General features: G+C 52.7%; 1 protein-coding gene across 1 annotated transcript; it reads right to left on the bottom strand.

Moving 5' to 3' along the window:
- Positions 1-3,366: 3,366 nt before the first annotated feature.
- LOC141973311 (multiple epidermal growth factor-like domains protein 10) lies at positions 3,367-14,285 on the bottom strand. Its single transcript, XM_074931733.1, has 6 exons — positions 14,051-14,285; positions 8,885-9,012; positions 8,592-8,715; positions 6,593-6,637; positions 4,780-4,986; positions 3,367-3,816 (listed from the first exon to the last, which is right to left on the bottom strand). The coding sequence occupies exons 1-6, from the start codon at positions 14,283-14,285 to the stop codon at positions 3,656-3,658; spliced, it is 900 nt and encodes a 299-aa protein (XP_074787834.1). The 3' UTR covers positions 3,367-3,655.
- Positions 14,286-23,786: the final 9,501 nt, after the last annotated feature.

Genomic DNA, 23,786 nt, shown 5'->3' with positions numbered 1-23,786 from the left:
TTGCAGATTGTCTCAGCAGAAAGTATGCATGCAGAATGAAATCTTCTTTCCCCTGTAATCTGCATGAGCATCTCCAGTTAAAATTAGTGGGAGTTCTCTGGATCAAGATAAGGACAAATTTTATGTGTAACAGTGTGTTGTGATTAAAAAACCTTTGATACAGTTAAAAGCCTTGAGGTCCATCATGCTGCTAAATGACCAGAATTAATATGCCTACATTATTTAAAACCTGAAGCTCATACTCACTACTTACTTTAAAACTGGCTATTAACTTTGTGTGCATTTTGCACTTTATTAAATGGTAAGTTGCTAGGCGATAGCTATCTCCGTTCTCAGTGCTGTATTTCTCACTATTGTAATGTGAATACATAGACGCAAGGCATCTCTTTCCTATCTGTGGTGAAGCCAGTTCTCTTCAGTAGATGGTGTTTGCTAAAATTATTTCATCAACTTACTCATTAAATTCCCACCACAATATATGATGCGTGTTCAGAAATCTTTAAACTCTCTAAAGAACATACAGGGATGTACAGAAGGGGCTATGTGACAGTCATGAGGACTGAGTTGGGAGTCTCTTAAACTGACAGCAGTGTGTACTCCAGGGCAAGCCTCCCCAGCCGTACAGGAGACAGCAGGATTGCTAATGCAAGTCCCATGTGCTTTTCTCCTCTGGAATGATATACAGCTACCATTTAACAAGAATGTGTTACCCCTGCAGGCAGCCTGAGTGTCTACCAACAATCATTCACTGAAGTAAATTCACAAGTCGTTTATGTGACCTCTATGTAATGCAAATCTGGCTCAGAAATACGCAGACATTGCTCATGCTGACTACACAGCAAGAGTTTTACACACGTATAGGAAGGCAGACTTTGGTAATGTGTATATTTAGAACATACACAAGAGGCAAAATTATCAGAAACTCATCCATTTTTATGGATATTTGGCTGAATATACCACTTGAGGATATGTGACATACCAGAAATTTTCAAACAAATGTAATTTATTCTGCTCTTCACTTTTTCATATAAAAACCTGTTTATATTATGAAGATTAATTTATCTAGTGGTCTCCAAATTTTACACGGAGTAAGAAAATAAATTTTTGTGAGCTCACAATTGCTAAATACAGCATTTGCTATTCATGGCTTCAAATAAAGGTTTTATTTTAAAGTCTGTTTCACACAGTACAAACACATGTATATACCAGTAGCTCTGCATGTTATCTGTATGCACACAAACCCAATCAGTACTTTGTCTTATGGAAGGATTAAATGGCAACTGTTTTTTGAAATCTTGCAGTTAATTTCTGTACTTGCCAAATCCAAAGATAATAAAATCATTTATTCCACAGATACACAAGAAATGCCCAGGGAATTACAGAACAGCCAGTGCTCACAGCCAGCAAAACCCAAAACCTTTATAGGGCACTTCATACAGGCATATACATTCTCAGGCTTGGGCACATCACCAACAATGTCTCTGGATGCAGATCTCTGATTTATCACCACATCAGTGACAGCAAATAAAAGCAAACTGTATTTCTACATGAGCTCCGCGTTTCCTCTTAAAAAAATTTCCAAAAATTTTTTCAGTTTTTCTTCCAGTTGATCCTCTGTTGCATTTTGTATTCCAAAGGCATCTAATTGTCATTTATCAATGCTGTCACAATAGTGATAATTCTTTGTCTCAGACTGTTAGCAGATAAAAATGGTCATGGCACGCCCTGTGTTAAGCCAGAGAGCATGTAAACCGAACTCCTGACCTATCAACTGTCCTTCACATTGTTACAGTGCATCACAGGTCTCGTGCCAAAATGTGACCCCAACACAGAAGAGAAGAGAGGACTACTGCTTCCCATTATATGCCTGTGTCCTTTCCCTATCCAGTCCCCATCAGTCGAGGATATAACAGTCCTCCAGACAAGATATTCTATTCACAAGAAGCTACAGAGTTACCACCAGAGCAGGGTGTTCGAAAGGCCTGTTGGGGTTATAAGAACGTTAGCAGGTAGCATCCCTGACATCGGGAGCAGCTGAAAGTAATACTGCCACATCATTTTTTATGTATCTAAAGGTAACTTTCCACTGAAAGAGAACGTCCAGTCTATATAAACCATTTTATTTTTAGGATGATGTGTTTGGGGGACAATTTTGCTTCAACAGATGGACACCTTGGCAAATTTAATTTCCTCTGAATTATGCAGTTCATAACAGATTCTTTTGGAGGGAGAGAAGGGAGCCTTTTGGAAAGATGATGTCCATCCATATAGTCATCAGAATAAGCTAAACTTTGAAGAGGGACTGCTTTTCCCTTTCCTTCAGCATTCTTTTAATTATCCTCGACAAAAACACCTTGATTTTTTTCACCAATTCATTTAGTTAAACTATTATGGATGAGCTAACTACCTCCGATAAACATCAGTATGACATGCGTTCTTACTTTAATCCTCTCCCTCTGCCCAGAGGTCCCTTTAACCAGATAAATAAAGTCCAGCTGGCAAAAATGCAAAATAAATGGACGCAAAGTAGAATACTTTTGCAATTACAAGCTAGATCACTAGAAACACAGACACAAAGAGGAGACACAAGTTAATGAAGAATGGGGAGTACATGTGTCACATTATTAGCAATGCAAAAGACCAGCTTAAGCATGACATCAATTATAAAAAAAGGTGCCTTTTTAGCAAGGATGCACAGAGATTGCTTAGTTATTTCTAAGAAAAAAAACCAGAACACTTTACTATTTTTATTCTATATTACAGTCATCATTACTACCTGTTTATAAAACGTAAACCTTTCCTTGCAGTTAAGATTTACAGCAGTCATCACCTTTGTCCACTCCTTACATCAGTCCATGGTGATAAAAATAGACTGATTTAATTTACATAATTTATGAATTACTGATATGTATTTTTACTTGTGTATGGCAGACGTAGTGGTCAGAACTGCAACATACGGAGCTGAATCATAGCAAAAGATTTGCTGAAGACTGGTGCTGGGTCTGGAGTACCAAGAGATCTTGAGGCATCATATAATATTGATGTATGCAATGCTTTTATCTCCAAAACTATTCAAGCAAGATACCCCACTGCCAGTAGCAGACGAAAAAGCCTGATAATGGATTTCCCAAACAACTGCAGTATTGTGCTTACTTATCCCCATCTTGTTTCTTAGTATGTCTTGACTAAAGATCACAATAGAAGGTAAAATTTGGCAAAGCAGTTTTTCTTCTACATAACTAGGGAATCAGATCACCTGTACAAAGTGGTATTTGGTAAATTGTACTGTCCTGGGAGTATTTCTTCTCTGAAACATGACAAATATGAAGTCTATATTTAAAGTAGATGAAATGGGATGTTATCAAAACTAATCTGCAAACGTATTTTTAAGCCAGTATATTATAGAATAAATGAGTTGCATACCTGTTTCTATAACATTTACTGCCATGAAAAAAAGAATGATCAGGATCCCCAGAGTGTGGCATTTGCCCATCTGTCCCTTGTATACACAATACAAACCTCATGTTGAGATTCTGTTTAATGTACAGCAATTGTTTGCTGGACAGATTAAGAGCCAAAAATTATGCCGAATTAGAAGAAGGAGTACAACCATGCCGCTTTGCCCCTTCAGAGTCCTACACATCAGCTTTTGGGGTCATTCGCTGCTGACCTCCTTTGTAGAGGATGTGGGGCTATCTCGAACCGGTAGCAAGTCATAATGACATGGAATATGGCTGTTTTTTGGAAGATCATAAGGATCCTGGCTGAAACGTCCACTGCTGCTGAATGCTCCCTGGACAATGCTGACTGTAGGTTCTGTGATAAAAGAGAGCACAAACATTCTGCACTAGAAATGGCAAACAGAAGGCAAACACTGTACTTCATTTCAGTTTGCATTACAAAATATCCACTCCTTTCTGCTTCAATATAAAGCCTTGTCATGCTGAGTCCTGAAATGCAGGTGTAGAAACAAAGGCTGATGTTAAGATGTTTGGGGTTTACACTAAGTTACACCTAGATGTGGGCTTTTACTGGCAGAAGCAAATAGAACAGCATCTGTCCTTTGTGTGTGGAAAAACTAAAAAAAAACTCCAAAGGCCAAATTTGGGACTTTCAAGGTTTTATAAAAATGCTTAGAAGCACCATGGGGATATTGATGGATTTCAGAGGAATCTCTAATTGGGGACAGAAAAGGAAGATGGTGTCCTATGACATGTGGCATACACTTTATTCCAGACCAGAGACCATTAGGATAACTAACATTCCACAAGACCCCAAGGTTTTCTGTAACTGCAATAACTACAGTAATGCAGTAACTAGATAGGGCCCATATCAGTAAAATACTGTGTCTGGGGGTGAAGATGCTGTTCTTTCAGATCAAGAGGAGGAAACTGTTATTTTCTATCCCTTCCATACACTTACTCCAGCTGTGTTCAGTACTTAACAGCCTAATCTAGAGTTGAATGATACTGCAATCAAATGCTCATCTTATCTTTATGGTGTTGTGTAAAGAAAGGGTTTCAAACCAGGGAAATTCAGAGGTATCTCTAGGTTACAGAACAGAGCTGAACATATTTCAAACACTGTTCTTGTGAATTACACCACTTGTCTCAAAAGAAGTATGTTGTTACAGCTTTTGCTCAGAAAATAGCATCTGAACATATTGTCCTTTTTGTCAGTGATTTTTCATGTGTTTTGATTAACGTAATTCAAAGAAAAAAAAAGTTCTGTGCTCTTTGTTCTTAACCTTCAACGTCTAGGAGTAGATTTTGTACTTACCAGCTTCATAAACATTTTTATTGGCTGAAGCAGAGCTGGCAATCTCAGCATATGGAGAGTCCCTGCGTGCTGGTGACTTCATTTCAACGTATCCACATTCAGAACTTTTTGGTACAAGAGTTGGTGGGTCTTTTATAGTAGCATATGGGTTCTCAGAACTACTTAATGAGCAATTACTTAAATTGTATTCAGAGTTCTTCACTAGATCTGCAAAAGGAGAATACATTACTCTCTCAAGCATGCTACATACTATGGACATTGCTAATAAACAGGGCATTCTTTAATTTTGAATTCTAAAAAGTCAGTCATAAATATTTAAATGGAAACCCTTCATAACACTGCAAAATTGTTATACAGCAAAATCAAGGAAAGCAATTCTAATTGCTATGCTCTTTTGTGGCCTTAGTCTTGACATCAGCAAATTCTTGTTGCAAAGTCCAAGCACCTTCAATTCTGGTTAAAATAGCTAGCAATAAATACAAAAAATGTGTAGAATCAGTTTTTAATGGGCACTTCAAAATACTTTTTGCCTCTTCAAGTGCTGAACTCAGGACACTATTAGAAGATCTAAGACTGTTCCCAACAGCAATGTCTGGGCAGGTGGTAACTTCTAGAGATGGCCTGTTTGGTGTTTGTGGTTTGAGTATGCAGCCACACTGAAAGAGTAACCAGCTTCTCCTAAGTTTCCATAAGGTGCACATAGGTGAACTGAAAAGGAAACACCAGGTGGCTTGTCACTTCAAGATTTAGCTGAAGGGCAGGTAACTGTAGTTTAAGAGAAGACATAGTTTGTTATGCTGGGAAGAGATTTTGTGGCATCCGTGTTACTCTGTTCTCTGTGCTGTTTTGTGATATGCTGTGTTATTTAAGCTTTAGAGCTGAGACTTTCTCAGCTTGTTCCCAACTCTGAGTATCTAGTGTAAGACTGACCTTGGTGAACCTCTCAGTGGTTAGGTGCTCACAACTGTGACTCTTCTAAGGTATTTTAAATTGGCCTTCCCCTAATCCTCCAAGAAATGTCAGGGATAATAAATCACTCCTTCATCTTAACTGTCTTGTATTACACATAAGGTGAAAAACCAGCTGCTTTTGTCTACATATTTAACTCATACATAATTCATATGGACTTAGTTGCACTTTTTTCATTGTTTAGACATCCAGGCATTCTAGTCACCCTTGCCATACCTTAATCATGTAACAAAAATAGCGGCACACGCCAGTATAAGTGGTCCAGTATAAAGCCTTATGAGAAAACTGCAGAATTCAAAAGATGAAAATATCACCACTACCCTGAATTTCTGAAGCTTCGCCTTTCTTTCTATGTATTCCTATTTTGATATCCCTTCTGAAGGCCTGCACTGAATGTGATGAAGCACTGCAGCTTGTAGTCATGCAGTTCTACACTGACCAGGCCAGTTGCAAGAGAAATTGGTTCTCTTTTAAAGCCTTTCATCAGAGGCATCCTTACCTGTTTCACTAGGCTGAATTCAAGGGCCATCCCCCTTCTGCTGTCTAGAACAGAGCCATTTCATGACTTGATCATTACAGAAACATTTGATCTATGTGACACACAGGGGACTTAGAAAGACTTGGTTTGGTTTGGGGGGGGGGGGGGGTGGTGGTTTTGTTTTAGACCCTTCCCTCAAAAAAACAAACAAAAAAGTAAACAAACTTCATTCATTGATTCAGTGTCTAGGAATAATTTCGTCTAAAATTATTTTATATTCTCTCCACAAAGAAACAAAAGATAATTGAGAAGAGTAAACTGAATGTCTATGTCATTTCATTTAAATGCATCAGAAAATAACCTCACCTTTCAGGGACTTTCCCAAATATCCCCTATCAAGTCCAAAAGCACCTAAGAAAAACGATATAAAAACCACAGTAGTTTTAAAATCAAAGAAAAGTGGTTAGATAACAGCTGCTAAAGCCTTAAGATTTGCTTTGGGACTAATGGCTACCTTAGCAGAATAATTCTTTTATAAGCACTGTGAAACTTCCCGGCATGGGGTTACAGAAGCATTGTTGCTATTTGTCTGCACACTTTCAAACAGTAGCTTCCCAAAGAGAGAAGGTGGTTAAGGTCATAAGGGAACCTCATAGATATCACAGGGCATTATGCTTCCCCCAGTTACTCTTGAATGAGTCTCTAATAACTGCTGTTTGATTAAAGCATATTTTTTGTCTGGATAAATTGTTTCAACCAGAAAGGCATCCCATCTTGACCTGAAAATCTGAGAGTATGCAAAGTTTACTCCAATTCTTGGTACTGTGCTTGCACAGTTAATGACTCCCATTGTGTTGTCCAAGGTCACTCTCTTCCAGTCCCTTCTGCTGCAGGAATGGCCTAACACTTAGCACCTAAGTCTACAGCTTTGCAGTTATGTGCTAGCAACAGATTTCTCTCAATATAAACACAGGTAATCAGCAATGCCTGACAACTGTCCTCAGAGGCCTGTCACTTACCTGGTTACTAATCCATTCAAATAGCTTTGATTGATATTATGGAGTGCTAATTTTTTAATCAGATTGTACTGTGATACAATGCTAGAAGCCTTACAAAAGCCTAAAATCATTTTACCTATATAGTATCTCTATAAACAAAATGCATAGTTTCCAAGGACTAAGTCATGTTTCTTGAACAGACCTAAACCAATTAATTTTACTCCTACCCTGTTTTTATTTATCAGATCTCATGTCAGCTGTTCTGTTGTTTTCACCAAGACTAATGCCTACTAGAGATACCCTAGTAATCCCATCTGATCTTCTAGAAAACAGATATAACATCAGCATTCATCCAGTCCTCTAGATCTCCCTGTTAATCAAGATCTACTGCAGTGGATTAACCACAGCCAATATCTCTTAAGAGTCTTAAGTGCTGGTACAAATGGTCTTAAGAAAATGTGAACACTCAAGCATTATGACTGAAACCCATTTTCTAGGAAAACTCAGGTCTGAGCCTGACGAAGGCTGGGGATGCGCAGGAAGAAACTGCTGCATACTGTTGTTCTGATTCTCAGAATCTGATACCGATTAGGACCAAAAATGAAGGTAATTAAATTATCTGAATTATACTAGTACTGAAAGTCCCTTTTAAGGCTTTCACTGGTCAGAGAGGTAATCCGTGCAATCCAGTCTTTTTTGGAATGCAGGAGACTGGGTAAGGACGGTAAGACAGCAAAGATATCATAAAGCAGGATAAAGCAACTCTCACCACTTCTTGGGCATTTTTCTTCTTAAGGACAATGCTCTGTCTTTTAGCAAAGAGGAGGTTTAGCTGGGAAGATGCCCCTAGAATTTACATCTGAAGCAGCTCAGAGATGAGAAACTACTTTTTAACGCACCGATTCCATTTGGTGTGGATTTAAAAAAAGAAAAGGATATGCAAGCTCTCATTTATTTAACAAGAATATGCAATTTTGCCAAAGTAGACCCTTATTGTACAATACCCTACCAATTGTTTGAAACTAATTCATAGTTTCAAACTATTAGTTTCATTGAATGAAACTAATTAGTATGCAAATCTTCTAATAAAAGTAGTACGAGACATTTTGCATATCATGTCTGCACTAGGCATCAAACCGATTAATTGTTCCTCACAAGGATTCACTTTTTCATCTCCAGGGGGGTACTGCCTTAAAGGAAGGTCAAACCTGTAACTCTGAACCTCACACACAGTCTAACAAGCCTGGTACTACCCTGAGTGGAGAACCAGGAAAACAAACATCCCTGCTTTCTAATCCATCCCAAACAGAATGTATAGTATTCACATTCTCCTCCTTTTTTTTTTTTTTTCTTTTTTTTTTGGTTACCAAGCTCATTGAGGTAGCCACCATGTTTCCAGTCTGCAGGCAGTGTTCCTGTGAAGTCCATGACAGTTCCTCGTTTTCCAGGTTGCACATTTTTAAGGTTCACAAACAGCTGATTGTTTTTTGCCTGTTTCACAGAAAGACAGGTAACAGAAACTGAAACTGATGGGAAGTTGCTAAATTTCCAGATTACAATCAGGGAAAGCAAAAATAAACCAAATATGAAACATTAGGGAACAAAGTAAAATAAAACAAACGCTAATTTACACAGAAGCATCCAGATTTTTATGCTTTACCTTTGCTAGGGTCAGTCTGTCGATGTTGTTGACATGAGGTGGGGTAGTACATTGAGTTAGGGTATGATAACTAGGGTTAGAGAAATAGTGACTGTTAGCGTTTCCGCCATTACTGTGAGGGATGGTTTCTGAAAAGAAAAAGAAAGGGAAATAAACAACTAAAAATAATATAGCAATTCTTTCACAGGTTATGTTTTTGACAGTGTTGCACTGATTGGAGAATCTGATTTAGAGTTTCTCAAAAAAATCTAAAAATCTTGCATTCATTTAAAGAAATTAAGAGATATGGAGCAGTAACTGACTAGTCACATCCTCACTTTCAGCAAAGAGCATTCAAAAGTGTCACTTGCTCATGTCTCTTTCTGCTGTGGTCCCTTGCCCTCTTTTGCCTCTGTAGTCACAGCATTGTCCTAGTTATAGACACTTTTACCATCAAGTTCACAGCAACGTTTTCTGGTGCTGCAAGAGCACCATCACCTTTGCCATCAGCTATCACTCCGACGACTATTTCTGATGGTTTCTTTGCCTGCTGCCCTTAATAGCTGTGTGCAAAAGACAGCTTTGCCTCGTTTCATGTACCCACTGCATCCCAACTCATATGCGCTTTCACAGGTCGAAAACTCTTGTTATGTGTCAATCATCGTCCCCCGCCCACCGGTGGCAAGTGGGCTTGTGCGAGTCTTCGTCCCCTCCCTACCCGTGGCAAGTGGGTTCAAGCGAGTCGTTGTCCCCTCCGACCTTTGGCAAGTGGACTCGAGTGAGTCGTCGTCCCCCCCCGACCCGTGACAAGTGGGCTCGCGTGAGTCACTGTCCCCACCTACCCGTGACAAGTGGGCTCGATTTAGTCCTCATCGTCCCCCACACGTGACAAGTGGGCTCGATTGAGTGATGATCCCCCCCCCACTCGTGAAAAGTGCATTCGATTGAGTCGTCGTCCCTACCCACCCATGACAAGTGGGCTCGAGTGAGTCGTAGTCCTCCCCCCACCCGTGACAAGTGGGCTCGAGTGAGTCGTCGTCCCCCCCCACCCGTGACAAGTGGGCTCGATTGAGTCGTCGTCACCACCCCATGCGTGACAAGTGGGCTCGTGTCAGTTGTCGTCCACGCCCTACGCGTGACAGGTGGGCTCGTGTCAGTCGTCGTCCAACCCCCACCCCTGACAAGTGGTCTCGAGTGAGTCGTCCACCCCCCACGCGTGACAAGTGGGCTTGAGTGAGTCGTCGACACCCCCACGCGTGACAAGTGGGCTCGATTGAGTCGTCGTCCCCACCACACGCGTGACAAGTGGGCTCGATTGAGTCGTCGTCCCCACTCCACGCGTGACAAGTTGTCTCCACTGAGTCGTCGTCACCCCCCACCCGTGACAAATGGGCTCTAGAGAGTCGTCTTCCCCTTCCCAGGCGTGACAAGTGGGCTCGATTGAGTCGTCGTCCCCACCCCACGCGTGGTAAGTGGGCTCGAGTGAGTCCTCGACAACCCCACTCGTGGCAGGAGGGCTCGAGAGAGTCGTCGTCCTCCCCCCACCCGTGACAACTGGGCTCGATTGAGTCATCGTCCCCACTCCAAGCGTGACAAGTTGTCTCCACTGAGTCGTCGTCACCCCCCACCCGTGACAAATGGGATCTAGAGAGTCGTCTTCCCCTTCCCACGCGTGACAAGTGGGCTCGATTGAGTCGTCGTCCCCACCCAACGCGTGACAAGTGGGCTCGAGTGAGTCGTCGTCGTCCCCTCACCCGTGACAAGTGGGCTCGTGTCAGGCGTCTTCCCCTCCCCACGCGAGACAAGTGGGCTCGATGGACTCGTCGTCCCCCCACCCGTGACAAGTGGTCTCGATTGAGTCGTCGTCCCCCCCCCCGCCGTGACAAGTGGGTTCGAGAGAGTCGTCGTCCCCACCCACCCTTGTCAAGTGGGCTCTAGTGAGTCGTTTTCCCCTCCCACGCGTGACAAGTGGGCTCGTGTCAGTCGTCGTCCACCCCCCACCCGCGACAACTGCGCTCGATTGAGTCGTCGTCCCCACTCCACGCGTGACAAGTTGTCTCCACTGAGTCGTCGTCACCCCCCACCCGTGACAAGTGGGCTCTAGTGAGTCGTCTTCCCCTTCCCACGCGTGACAAGTGGGCTCTATTTAGTCGTCGTCCCCACCCCACCCGTGAGAATTGGGCTCGATTGAGTCGTCGTCCCCACCGCACGCGTGACAAGTAGGCTCGTCTCAGTCGTCATCCACCCCCCACGCGTGACAAGTAGGCTCGAGTGAGTCGTCTACCCACCCCACCCGTGACAAGTGGGATCGAGTGAGTCGTCGTCCCCCCCCACGCATAACAATTGGGGTCGAGTGAGTCGTCGTCGTCCCCACCAGTGACAACTGGGCTCGATTAAGTCGTCGTCACCCCCCACCCGTGACAAATGGACTCGTGTCAGTCGTCCTCCATCCCCCACGCGTGACAAGTGGGCTCGATTGAGTCGTCGTCCCCACCCCATGCATGACAAGTGGGCTCGTGTCAGTCGTCCTCACCACCCACCCGTGATAAGTAGGCTCGTGTCAGTCGTCGTCCACCCCCCCAACGCGTGACAAGCGGCCTCGAGTGAGTCGTCGACCCCGCCCACGCGTGACAAGTGGGCTCGAGTGAGTCGTCCTCGTCCCCCCACCCGTGACAATTGGGCTCGATTGTGTCGTCGTCGTCCCCCACCCGTGAGATGCGGGCTCGAGTGTGTTGTCTTCCCCACCCACCCGTGACAAGTGGGTTCGAAAGAGTCGTCGTCCCCCCCCACCCGTGACAAGTGGGGTCGAGTGAGTCGTCATCCTCCCCCCACCCGTGACAAGTGGGCTCGATTGAGTCGTCGTCACCACCCCATGCGTAACAAGTGGGCTCGTGTCAGTTGTCGTCCAACCCCCACCCGTGACAAGTGGTCTCGTGTCAGTCGTCGTCCACCCCCCACGCGTGATAAGTGGGCTCGAGTGAGTCGTCGTCGTCCCCCTCCCGTTACAAGTGGGCTCGTTTCAGTCGTCGTCCACCCCCCACGCGTGACACGTGGGCTCGAGTGAGTCGTCGTGCCCCCCCCACCGGTGACAAGTGGGCTCGATTGAATCGCCGTTCCCCCCCCCACCCGTGACAAGTGGGCTCGAGTGAAACATCGTTCCCCCCCCCACACGTGACAAGTGGGTTCGAGTGAGTCGTCGTCTGCCCCACCCGTGACAAGTGGGCTCGATTGTGTCGTCAACCCCCCCCACGCATCACAAGTGTACTCGATTGAGTCGTCGTCCCCACCCCACGCGTGACAAGTGGGCTCGATGGACTCGTCGTCCCCACCCACCCGTGATAAGTGGGCTCTAGTGAGTCGTCCACCCCCCCACGCGTGACAAGTCGGTTCGAGAGAGTCGTCGTTCCCCTTCACCCGTAACAAGTGGGTACGAGAGAGTCGTCTTCTCCCCCCTGCTGTGACAAGTGGGTTTGGGTGAGTCGTCGTCCCCCCACACCAGTGACAAATGGGCTCGATTGAGTTGTTGTCCCCACTCCACGCGTGACAAGTGGGCTCGAGTGAGTCGTTGTCGTCCCCTAACGCGTGACAAGTGGGCTCGTGTCAGTCGTCATCCACCCCCCACGCGTGACAAGCGGGCTCGATTGAGTCGTCGTCCCCACCCCACGCGTGACAAGTTGTCTCCACTGAGTCGTCGTCACCCCCCACCCATGACAAGTGGGCTCGTGTCAGTCGTCGTCCAAACCCCACCCGTGACAAGTGGTCTCGTGTCAGTCGTCGTCCACCCCCTACGCGTGACAAGTGGGTCTAGTGAGTCGTCTTCCCCTTCCCACGCGTGACAATTCGGCTCGAGTGATTCGTCGATCCACCCCACCCGTTACAAGTCGGCTCGATTGAGTCGTCGTCCCAACCCACCCATGACAAGTGGGCTCCAGTGAGTCGTCGACCTCCCCACGCGTGACAAGTCGGTTCGAGAGAGTCGTCGTTCCCCTTCACCCGTGACAAGTGGGTTCGAAAGAGTCGTCGTCCCCCCCCACCCGTGACAAGTGGGTTCGAGTGAATCATCGTCCCCCCCGACCCGTGAAAAGTGGGTTCGAGAGAGTCGTCGTCCCCCCCAACCGTGACAAGTGGGCTCGCGTAAGTCGTCGTGTCTTCCCCACCCGTGAAAAGTGGGCTTGAGTGACTCGTTGTCCACCTCCAACACGTGACATGTGGGATCGCGTGAGTCGTCGTTCCCCCCCCCACTCGTGACAAGTGGGTTCGAGTGTGTCGTCGACCCCCCCCACCCGTGACAAGTGGGCTCGATTGAGTCGTCGTCCCCCCCCACGCGTGACAAGTGGGATCGAGTGTGTCGTCGACCCCCCCCACCCGTGACAAGTGGGATCGATTGAGTCGTTGTCCCCCCCCCCGCCGTGACAATTGGGGTCGAGTGAGTCGTCATCCTCCCCCCACCCGTGACAAGTGGTCTCGTGTCAGTCGTCGTCCACCCCCCACGCGTGACAAGTGGGCTCGAGTGAGTCGTCGTCCCCACCCCACGCGTGAAAAGTGGGCTCGATGGACTCGTCGTCCCCACCCGTGAAAAGTGGGCTCGTGTCAGTCGTCGACTACCACCCACCCGCGACAACTGGGCTCGAGTATGTCGTCGACCACCCCCACTCGTGGCAAGTGGGCTCGAGTGAGTCCTCGACAACCCCACGCGTGACAAGTGGGATCGAGTGAGTCGTCGTCGTCCCCTCACCCTTGACAAGTGGGCTCGTGTCAGGCGTCATCCACCCCCCACGCGTGACAAGGGGGCTCGATGGACTCGTCGTCCCCACCCGTGACAACTGGGATCGATTGAGTCGTCGTCCCCCCCCCACGCGTGACAAGTGGGCTCGTGTCAGTCGTCGTCCACCCCCCCCCCGCGATAACTGGGCTCGAGTATGTCGTCGACCACCCCCACTCGTGGCAAGAGAGCTCGAGTGTGTCGTCGTCCCCACCCCACGCGTGACAAGTTGGCTCCACTGAGTCGTCGTCACCAGCAACCGTGACAAGTGGACTCGTGTCAGTCGTCCTCCACACCCCACGCGTGACAAGTGGGCTCGATTGAGTCGTCGTCCCCCCAACCCGTGACAAGTGGGTTCGAGTGAATCGTCGTCGTCCCCCCACCCGTGACAAGTGGGCTCGCGTGAGTCGTCGTGTCCCCCCCACCCGTGAAAAATGGGCTCGATTGTATCGTCAACCCCCCCCACGCGTGACGAATGTACTCGATTGAGTCGTCGTCCCCATCCCTCGCGTGACAAGTGGTCTCGATGTACTCGTCGTCCCCGCCCGTGACAAGTGGGCTCGATTGAGTCGTCGTCCACGCCCCACCCATGACAAGTGGGCTCGAGTGTGTCGTCGACCCCCCCCCATCCGTGACAATTGGGTTGGAGTGTGTCGTCATCCCCACCCCACGCGTGACAAGTGGGCTAATATTGAGTCGTCGTCCCCACCCCACGCGTGACAAATGGTCTCCAGTGAGTCATCGTGCCCCCCCCACCCGTGACAAGTGGGCTCGAGTGAATCGCCCTTCCCCCCCCACGCGTGACAAGTGGGCTCGAGTGAATCATCGTTCCCCTCCCCACTCGTGACAAGTGGGTTCGAGTGTGTCGTCGACCCCCCCCACCAGTGACAAGTGGGCTCGATTGAGTCGTCGTCCCCCCCCCCACCGTGACAAGTGGGCTCGATTGTGTCGTCGTCCCCACCCCACCCGTGACAAGTGGTCTCGAGTGAGTCGTAGTCCCCCCCCACCCGTGAAAAGTGGGCTCGCGTGAGTCATCGTCCCCACCTACCCGTGACAAGTGGGTTCGTGTCAGTCGTCATCCACCCCCCACGCGTGACAAGTGGGCTCGAGTGAGTCGTCGAAACCCCACGCGTGACAAGTGGGTTCGAGAGAGTCGTCGTCCCTCCCACCCGTGACAAGTGGGTTTGAGTGAGTCGTCGTCCACCCCCCACGCGTGACATGTGGGCTCGTGTCAGTCGTCCTCCACCCCCCACGCGTGAGAAGTGGGCTCGAGTGAGTCGTCGTCGTCTCCCTCCCGTTACAAGTGGGCTCGTGTCAGTCGTCATCCACCCCCCGTGCGTGACAAATGGGCTCGATTGAGTCGTCGTCCCCACCCCACGCGTGACAAGTTGTCTCCACTGAGTCGTCGTCACCCCCCACCCATGACAAGTGGGCTCCTGTCAGTCGTCGTCTTCCACCCACCCGTGACAAATGGTCTCCAGTGAGTCGTCGTTCCCCCCCGCACGCGTGACAAGTGGGCTGGAGTAAGTCGTCGTCGTCCCCTCCAACCGTGACAAGCGGGCTCGATTGTGTCGTCGTACCCACCCCACGCGTGACAAGTTGTCTCAACTGAGTCGTCGTCACCCCCCACCCATGACAAGTGGGCTCGTGTCAGTCGTCGTCCACCCCCCACGCGTGACAAGTGGGCTCCAATGAGTCGTCGTCGTCCCCCCACCCGTGACAAGTGGGCTCTAGTGAGTCGTCTTCCCCTTCCCACGCGTGACAATTCAGCTCGATTGAGTCGTCGTCCCCACCCACCCATGACAAGTGGGCTCGAGTGAGTCGTCGACCCCCCCACGCGTGACAAGTCGGTTCGAGAGAGTCGTCGTTCCCCTTCACCCGTGACAAGTGGGTTCGAGAGAGTCATTGTCCCCCCCCACCAGTGACACGCGGGCTCGAGTGAGTCGTCGTCCCCCCCTACCCGTGACGAGTGGGTTCGAGAGAGTCGTCTTCTTCCCCCTGCCGTGACAAGTGGGTTTGGGTGAGTCGCCGTCCCCCCACACCAGTGACAAATGGGCTCGATTGAGTCGTAGTCCCCACCCCACGCGTGACAAGTTGTCTCCACTGAGTCGTCGTCACCACCAACCGTGACAAGTGGACTCGTGTCAGTCGTCATCCACCCCCCACGCGAGACCAGTGGGCTCGCGTGAGTCGTCGTGTCCCCCCCACCCGTGAAAAATGGGCTCGATTGTATCGTCAACCCCCCCCACGCGTGACGAATGTACTCGATTGAGTCGTCGTCCCCATCCCTCGCGTGACAAGTGGTCTCGATGTACTCGTCGTCCCCGCCCGTGACAAGTGGGCTCGATTGAGTCGTCGTCCACGCCCCACCCATGACAAGTGGGCTCGAGTGTGTCGTCGACCCCCCCCCATCCGTGACAATTGGGTTGGAGTGTGTCGTCATCCCCACCCCACGCGTGACAAGTGGGCTAATATTGAGTCGTCGTCCCCACCCCACGCGTGACAAATGGTCTCCAGTGAGTCATCGTGCCCCCCCCACCCGTGACAAGTGGGCTCGAGTGAATCGCCCTTCCCCCCCCACGCGTGACAAGTGGGCTCGAGTGAATCATCGTTCCCCTCCCCACTCGTGACAAGTGGGTTCGAGTGTGTCGTCGACCCCCCCCACCAGTGACAAGTGGGCTCGATTGAGTCGTCGTCCCCCCCCCCACCGTGACAAGTGGGCTCGATTGTGTCGTCGTCCCCACCCCACCCGTGACAAGTGGTCTCGAGTGAGTCGTAGTCCCCCCCCACCCGTGAAAAGTGGGCTCGCGTGAGTCATCGTCCCCACCTACCCGTGACAAGTGGGTTCGTGTCAGTCGTCATCCACCCCCCACGCGTGACAAGTGGGCTCGAGTGAGTCGTCGAAACCCCACGCGTGACAAGTGGGTTCGAGAGAGTCGTCGTCCCTCCCACCCGTGACAAGTGGGTTTGAGTGAGTCGTCGTCCACCCCCCACGCGTGACATGTGGGCTCGTGTCAGTCGTCCTCCACCCCCCACGCGTGAGAAGTGGGCTCGAGTGAGTCGTCGTCGTCTCCCTCCCGTTACAAGTGGGCTCGTGTCAGTCGTCATCCACCCCCCGTGCGTGACAAATGGGCTCGATTGAGTCGTCGTCCCCACCCCACGCGTGACAAGTTGTCTCCACTGAGTCGTCGTCACCCCCCACCCATGACAAGTGGGCTCCTGTCAGTCGTCGTCTTCCACCCACCCGTGACAAATGGTCTCCAGTGAGTCGTCGTTCCCCCCCGCACGCGTGACAAGTGGGCTGGAGTAAGTCGTCGTCGTCCCCTCCAACCGTGACAAGCGGGCTCGATTGTGTCGTCGTACCCACCCCACGCGTGACAAGTTGTCTCAACTGAGTCGTCGTCACCCCCCACCCATGACAAGTGGGCTCGTGTCAGTCGTCGTCCACCCCCCACGCGTGACAAGTGGGCTCCAATGAGTCGTCGTCGTCCCCCCACCCGTGACAAGTGGGCTCTAGTGAGTCGTCTTCCCCTTCCCACGCGTGACAATTCAGCTCGATTGAGTCGTCGTCCCCACCCACCCATGACAAGTGGGCTCGAGTGAGTCGTCGACCCCCCCACGCGTGACAAGTCGGTTCGAGAGAGTCGTCGTTCCCCTTCACCCGTGACAAGTGGGTTCGAGAGAGTCATTGTCCCCCCCCACCAGTGACACGCGGGCTCGAGTGAGTCGTCGTCCCCCCCTACCCGTGACGAGTGGGTTCGAGAGAGTCGTCTTCTTCCCCCTGCCGTGACAAGTGGGTTTGGGTGAGTCGCCGTCCCCCCACACCAGTGACAAATGGGCTCGATTGAGTTGTAGTCCCCACCCCACGCGTGACAAGTTGTCTCCACTGAGTCGTCGTCACCACCAACCGTGACAAGTGGACTCGTGTCAGTCGTCATCCACCCCCCACGCGAGACCAGTGGGCTCGTGTCATTCGTCCTAAACCCCCACCTGTGACAAGTGGGCTCGAATGAGTCGTCGTCGTCCCCCCACCCGTGACAAGTCGACTCGATTGAGTCTTCGTCCCCACCCACCCATGACAAGTGGGCTCGAGTGAGTCGTCGACACCCACACGCGTGACAAGTGGGTTCGAGAGAGTCGTCGTCCCCCTCCACACGTGACAAGTGGGTTCGAGTGAGTCGATGTTCCCCCCCACCCGTGACGAGTGGGTTCGAGAGAGTCATCTTCTCCCCCCTGCCGTGACAAGTGGGTTTGGGTGAGTCGTCGTCCACCCACACGAGTGACAAATGGGCTCGATTGAGTCGTCGTCCCCACCCCACGCGTGACAAGTGGGCTTGAGTGAGTCGTCGACTACCACCCACCCGCGACAACTGGGCTCGAGTATGTCATCGACCACCCCCACTCGTGGCAAGTGGGCTCGAGTGAGTCCTCGACAACCCCACGCGTGACAAGTGGGCTCGAGTGAGTCGTCGTCGTCCCCTCACCCGTGACAAGTGGGCTCGTCTCAGGCGTCATCCACCCCCCACGCGTGACAAGTGGGTTCGAGAGAGTCGTCGTTCCCCCCCCACCCGTGACAAGTGGGATTGAGTGAGTCGTCGTCCCCCCCCACGCGTGACAAGTGGGCTCGAGTCGTCGTTGTCTCCACCCGTTACAACTGGCCTCGATTGAGTCGTATTCCCCACCCCACGCGTGACGAATTGACTCCACTGAGTCGACGTCACCCCCCACCCGTGACAAATGGGCTCGTGTAAGTCGTCCTCCACCCCCCACGCGTGACAAGTGGGTTCGAGAGAGTCGTCGTCTCCCCCCACCCGTGACAAGTTGGTTCGAGTGAGTCGTCCTCCACCCCCCACGCGTGACAAGTGGTCTCGATTGAGACGTCGTCGTCCCCCCAACCCGTGACAAGAGGACTCGAGTGAATCGTCATCGTTCCCCCGCACCCGTGAAAACTGGGCTCGATTGAGTCGTCGTCCCCACCCCACGCGTGACAAGTGGGCTCGACGGACACGTCGTCCCCACCCGTGACAAGTGGGCTCGTCTCAGGCGTCATCCACCCGCTACGCGTGACAAGTGGGTTCGAGAGAGACGTCGTCCCCCCCCACCCTTGACAAGTGGGCTCTAGTGAGTCGTCTTCCCCTCCCTACGCGTGACAAGTGGGGTCGATGGACTCGTCGTCCCCACCCGTGACAACTGGGATCGATTGAGTCGTCGTCCCCACCCCACGCGTGACAAGTGGGCTCGTGTCAGTCGTCGTCCACCCCCCACCCGCAACAACTGGACTCGAGTATGTCGTCGACCACCCCCACTCGTGACAAGTGGGCTTGAGTGAGTCGTCGTCGTCCCCACCCCACGCGTGACAAGTTGTCTCCACTGAGTCGTCGTCACCCCCCACCCGTGACAAGTGGGCTCTAGTGAGTCGTCTTCCCCTATCCACACGTGACAAGTGGGCTCGATTTAGTCGTCGTCCCCACCCCACCCGTGACAAGTGGGTTCGAGTGAATCGTCGTCTCCCCCCACCCGTGACAAGTGGGTTCGAAAGAGTCGTCGTCCCCCCCCACCCGTGACAAGTGGGCTCGAGTGTGTCGTCGACCCCACCCACGCGTGACAAGTGGGCTCGAGTGAGTCATCATCGTCCCCTCCCGTAACAACTGGGCTCGATTGAGTCGTCGTCCCCACCCCACACGTGACAAGTTGTCTCCACTGAGTCGTCCTCACCCCCCACCTATGACAAGTGGGCTCCTGTCAGTCGTCCTCCACCCCCCACGCGTGACAAATGGGCTCGAGTGAGTCGTCGATACCCCCACCCGTTACAAGTGGGCTCGATTGAGTCGTCGTCCCCACCCCACCCGTGACAAGTGGGCTCGATTGAGTCGTCGTCCCTACCCCACGCGTGACAAGTGGGCTCGAGTCACTCGTCTTCCACCCACCACTCGTGACAAGTGGGCTCCAGTGAGTGGTCGTCGTCCCCCCACCCGTGACAAGTGGAGTGGCGTGAGTCGTCGTGTCCCCCCACCCGTGACAAGTGGGCTCGAGTGAGTCGTCGTCCCCCCCCACCCGTGACAAGTGGGTTCGAAAGAGTCGTCGTTCCCCCCCCACCCGTGACAAGTGGGATCGAGTGAGTCGTCGTCCCCCCCCACGCGTGACAAGTGGGTTCGAGTCGTCGTTGTCTCCACCCGTTACAACTGGCCTCGATTGAGTCGTATTCCCCACCCCACGCGTGACGAATTGACTCCACTGAGTCGACGTCACCCCCCACCCGTGACAAATGGGCTCGTGTAAGTCGTCCTCCACCCCCCACGCGTGACAAGTGGGTTCGAGAGAGTCGTCGTCTCCCCCCACCCGTGACAAGTTGGTTCGAGTGAGTCGTCCTCCACCCCCCACGCGTGACAAGTGGTCTCGATTGAGACGTCGTCGTCCCCCCAACCCGTGACAAGAGGACTCGAGTGAATCGTCATCGTTCCCCCGCACCCGTGAAAACTGGGCTCGATTGAGTCGTCGTCCCCACCCCACGCGTGACAAGTGGGCTCGACGGACACGTTGTCCCCACCCGTGACAAGTGGGCTCGATGGACTCGTCGTCCCCACCCGTGACAAGTGGGCTCGATTGAGTCGTTGTCCCCATCCCATGCGTGACAAGTGGGCTCGAGTGAGTCGTCGTGCCCCCCCCACCGGTGACAAGTGGGCTCGAGTGAATCGCCGTTCCCCCCCCCACCCGTGACAAGTGGGCTCGAGTGAGTCGTCGTCTGCCCCACCCGTGACAAGTGGGCTCGATTGTGTCGTCCCCCCCCCACTCGTGACAAGTGGGCTTGATTGTGTCGTCGTCCCCACCCGTGACAAGTGGGCTTGATTGAGTCGTCGTCCCCACCCCATGCGTGACAAGTGGGCTCGTGTCAGTCGTCGTCCACACCCCACGCGTGACAAGTGGGCTCGTATCAGTCGTCCACACCACCCACCCGTGACAAGTGGGCTCGTGTCAGTCGTCGTCCAAACCCACGCGTGACAACTGGGCTCGTGTGAGTCGTCGACCCCCCCCCACGTGTGACATGTGGGCTCGAGTGAGTCGTCGTCCCCCCCACCCGTGACAAGTGGGCTCGATGGACTCGTCGTCCCCACCCGTGACAAGTGGGCTCGACTGAGTCGTCTACCCACCCCACCCGTGACAAGTGGGCTCGAGTGAGTCGTCGACTACCACCCACCCGCGACAACTGGGCTCGAGTATGTCGTCGACCACCCCCACTCGTGGCAAGTGGGCTCGAGTGAGTCCTCGACAACCCCACGCGTGACAAGTGGTCTCGATTGAGTCGTCGTCGTCCCCCCAACCCGTGACAAGGGGACTCGAGTGAATCGTCATCGTTCCCCCGCACCCTTGAAAACTGGGCTCGATTGAGTCGTCGTCCCCACCCCACGCGTGACAAGTGGGCTCGACGGACACGTCGTCCCCACCCGTGACAAGTGGGCTCGACTGAGTCGTCGTCCCCACCCCACGCGTGACAAGTGGGCTCGTGTCAGTTGTCGTCTACCCCACACGCGTGACAAGTGGGCTCGTGTCAGTCGTCCTCACCCCCACCCGTGACAATTGGGCTCGTGTCAGTCGTCGTCCAACCCCCACGCGTGACAAGTGGGCTCGAGTGAGTCGTCGTCGTCCCCCCACCCGTGACAAATTGGCTCTAGTGAGTCGTCGTCCCCTCCCCACGCGTGACAAGTGGTCTCCAGTGAGTCGTCGTACCCCCCCCCACCGTGACAAGTGGGCTCGAGTGAGTCGTCGTTCCCCTCCCCACGCATGACAAGTCGGCTCGATTGAGTCGTCGGCCCCCCACGCGTGACAAGTGGGTTCGAGAGATTCTTCTTCCCCTCCCCATGCGTGACAAGTGGGCTCGAGTGAGTCGTCGACCCCCCCCACCCGTGACAAGTGGGCTCGAGTGAGTCGTCGTCCCCACCCCACGCGTGACAATTGGGCTCGTGTCTGTCGTCGTCCACCCCCCACGCGTGACAAGTGTGCTCGATTGAGTCGTCGTCCCCACCCCACGCATGACAAGTTGACTCCTCTGAGTCGTCGTCACCTCCCACCCGTGACAAGTGGGCTCGTGTCAATCGTCGTTCACCCCCCACGCGTGACAAGTGGACTCTAGTGAATCGTCGTTCCCCTCCCCACCCGTGACAAGTGGGCTCGATTGAGTCGTCGTCCCCACCCCACGCGTGACAAGTTGACTCCTCTGACTCGTCGTCACCTCCCACCCGTGACAAGTGGGCTCGTGTCAATCGTCGTTCACCCCCCACGCGTGACAAGTGGGCTCTAGTGAATCGTCGTTCCCCTCCCCACACGTGACAAGTGGGCTCGATTGAGTCGTCGTCCCCACCCCACGCGTGACAAGTTGACTCCTCTGAGTCGTCGTCACCTCCCACCCGTGACAAGTGGGCTCGTGTCAGTCGTCGTCCACCCCCCATGCTTGACAAGTGGGATCGAGTGAGTCGTCGTCCCCCCCCACGCGTAACAAGTGGGCTCGAGTGAGTCGTCGTCGTCCCCACCAGTGACAACTGGGCTCGATTGAGTCGTCGTCACCCCCCACCCGTGACAAATGGACTCGTGTCAGTCGTCCTCCATCCCCCACGCGTGACAAGTGGGCTCGATTGCGTCGTCGTCCCCACCCCATGCGTGACAAGTGGACTCGTGTCAGTCGTCCTCACCACCCACCCGTGACAAGTGGGCTCGTGTCAGTCGTCGACCCCCCCCACGCGTGACAAGTGGGCTCGAGAGAGTCGTCGACGTCCCCCCACCCGTGACAAGTGGGCTCGATTGTGTCGTCGTCGTCCCCCACCCGTGACATGCGGGCTCGCGTTAGTCGTCGTCCACCCCCCGCACGTGACAAGTGGGCTCGATTGTGTCGTCAACCCCCCCCACGCGTGACGAGTGTACTCGATTTAGTCGTCGTCCCCACCCCATGCGTGACAAATGGTCACCAGTGAGTCGTCGTACCCCCCCACCCGTGACAAGTGGGCTCGAGTGAATCGCCGTTCCCCCCTGCACGCGTGACAAGTGGGCTCGAGTGAGCCGTCGTCGTCCCCACCCGTGACAACTGGGCTGGAGTGAATCGTCGTCCCCCCCAACCGTTACAAGTAGGCTCGCGTGAGTCGTCGTGTCTCCCCCACCCGTGACAAGTGGGCTCGAGTGACTCGTCGTCCCCCTCCCACCCGTGACAAGTGGGATCGAGTGTGTCGTCAACCCCCCCCCCGCCGTGACAAGTGGGTTCGAGAGAGACGTCGTCCACGCCCCACCCGTGACAAGTGGGCTCGAGTGTGTCGTCGATCCACCCCCACCCGTGACAATTGGGTTGGAGTGTGTCGTCATCCCCACCCCACGCGTGACAAGTGGGCTAATATTGAGTCGTCGTCCCCACCCCACGCGTGACAAATGGTCTCCAGTGAGTCGTCGTGCCCCCCCCCAACCCGTGACAAGTGGGCTCGAGAGAGTCGTCGTTCCCCCCCAACCGTGACAAGTGGGCTCGAGTGAGTCGTCGTCCCCACCCCACGCGTGAAAAGTGGGCTCGAGTATGTCGTCGACCACCCCCACTCGTGGCAAGTGGGCTCGAGTGAGTCCTCGACAACCCCACGCGTGACAAGTGGGCTCGAGTGAGTCGTCGTCGTCCCCTCACCCTTGACAAGTGGGCTCGTGTCAGGCGTCATCCACCCCCCACGCGTGACAAGTGGGCTCGATGGACTCGTCGTCCCCACCCGTGACAACTGGGATCGATTGAGTCGTCGTCCCCACCCCACGCGTGACAAGTGGGCTCGTGTCAGTCGTCGTCCACCCCCCACCCGCGATAACTGGGCTCGAGTATGTCGTCGACCACCCCCACTCGTGGCAAGTGGGCTCGAGTGAGTCCTCGACAACCCCACTCGTGGCAGGAGGGCTCGAGAGAGTCGTCGTCCTCCCCCCACCCGTGACAACTGGACTCGATTGAGTCGTTGTCCCCACTCCACGCGTGACAAGTTGTCTCCACTGAGTCGTCGTCACCCCCCACCCGTGACAAGTGGGCTCTAGAGAGTCGTCTTCCCCTTCCCACGCGTGACAAGTGGGCTCGATTGAGTCGTCGTCCCTACTCCACACGTGACGTTGTCTCCACTGAGTCGTCGTCCACGCCCCACCCGTGACAAGTGGGCTCGA

This window comes from Athene noctua, chromosome Z, assembly GCF_965140245.1.
Source record: "Athene noctua chromosome Z, bAthNoc1.hap1.1, whole genome shotgun sequence".
Classification (NCBI taxonomy): Eukaryota; Metazoa; Chordata; class Aves; order Strigiformes; family Strigidae; genus Athene; species Athene noctua.
This window is presented reverse-complemented; position numbering and strand designations above follow the sequence as displayed.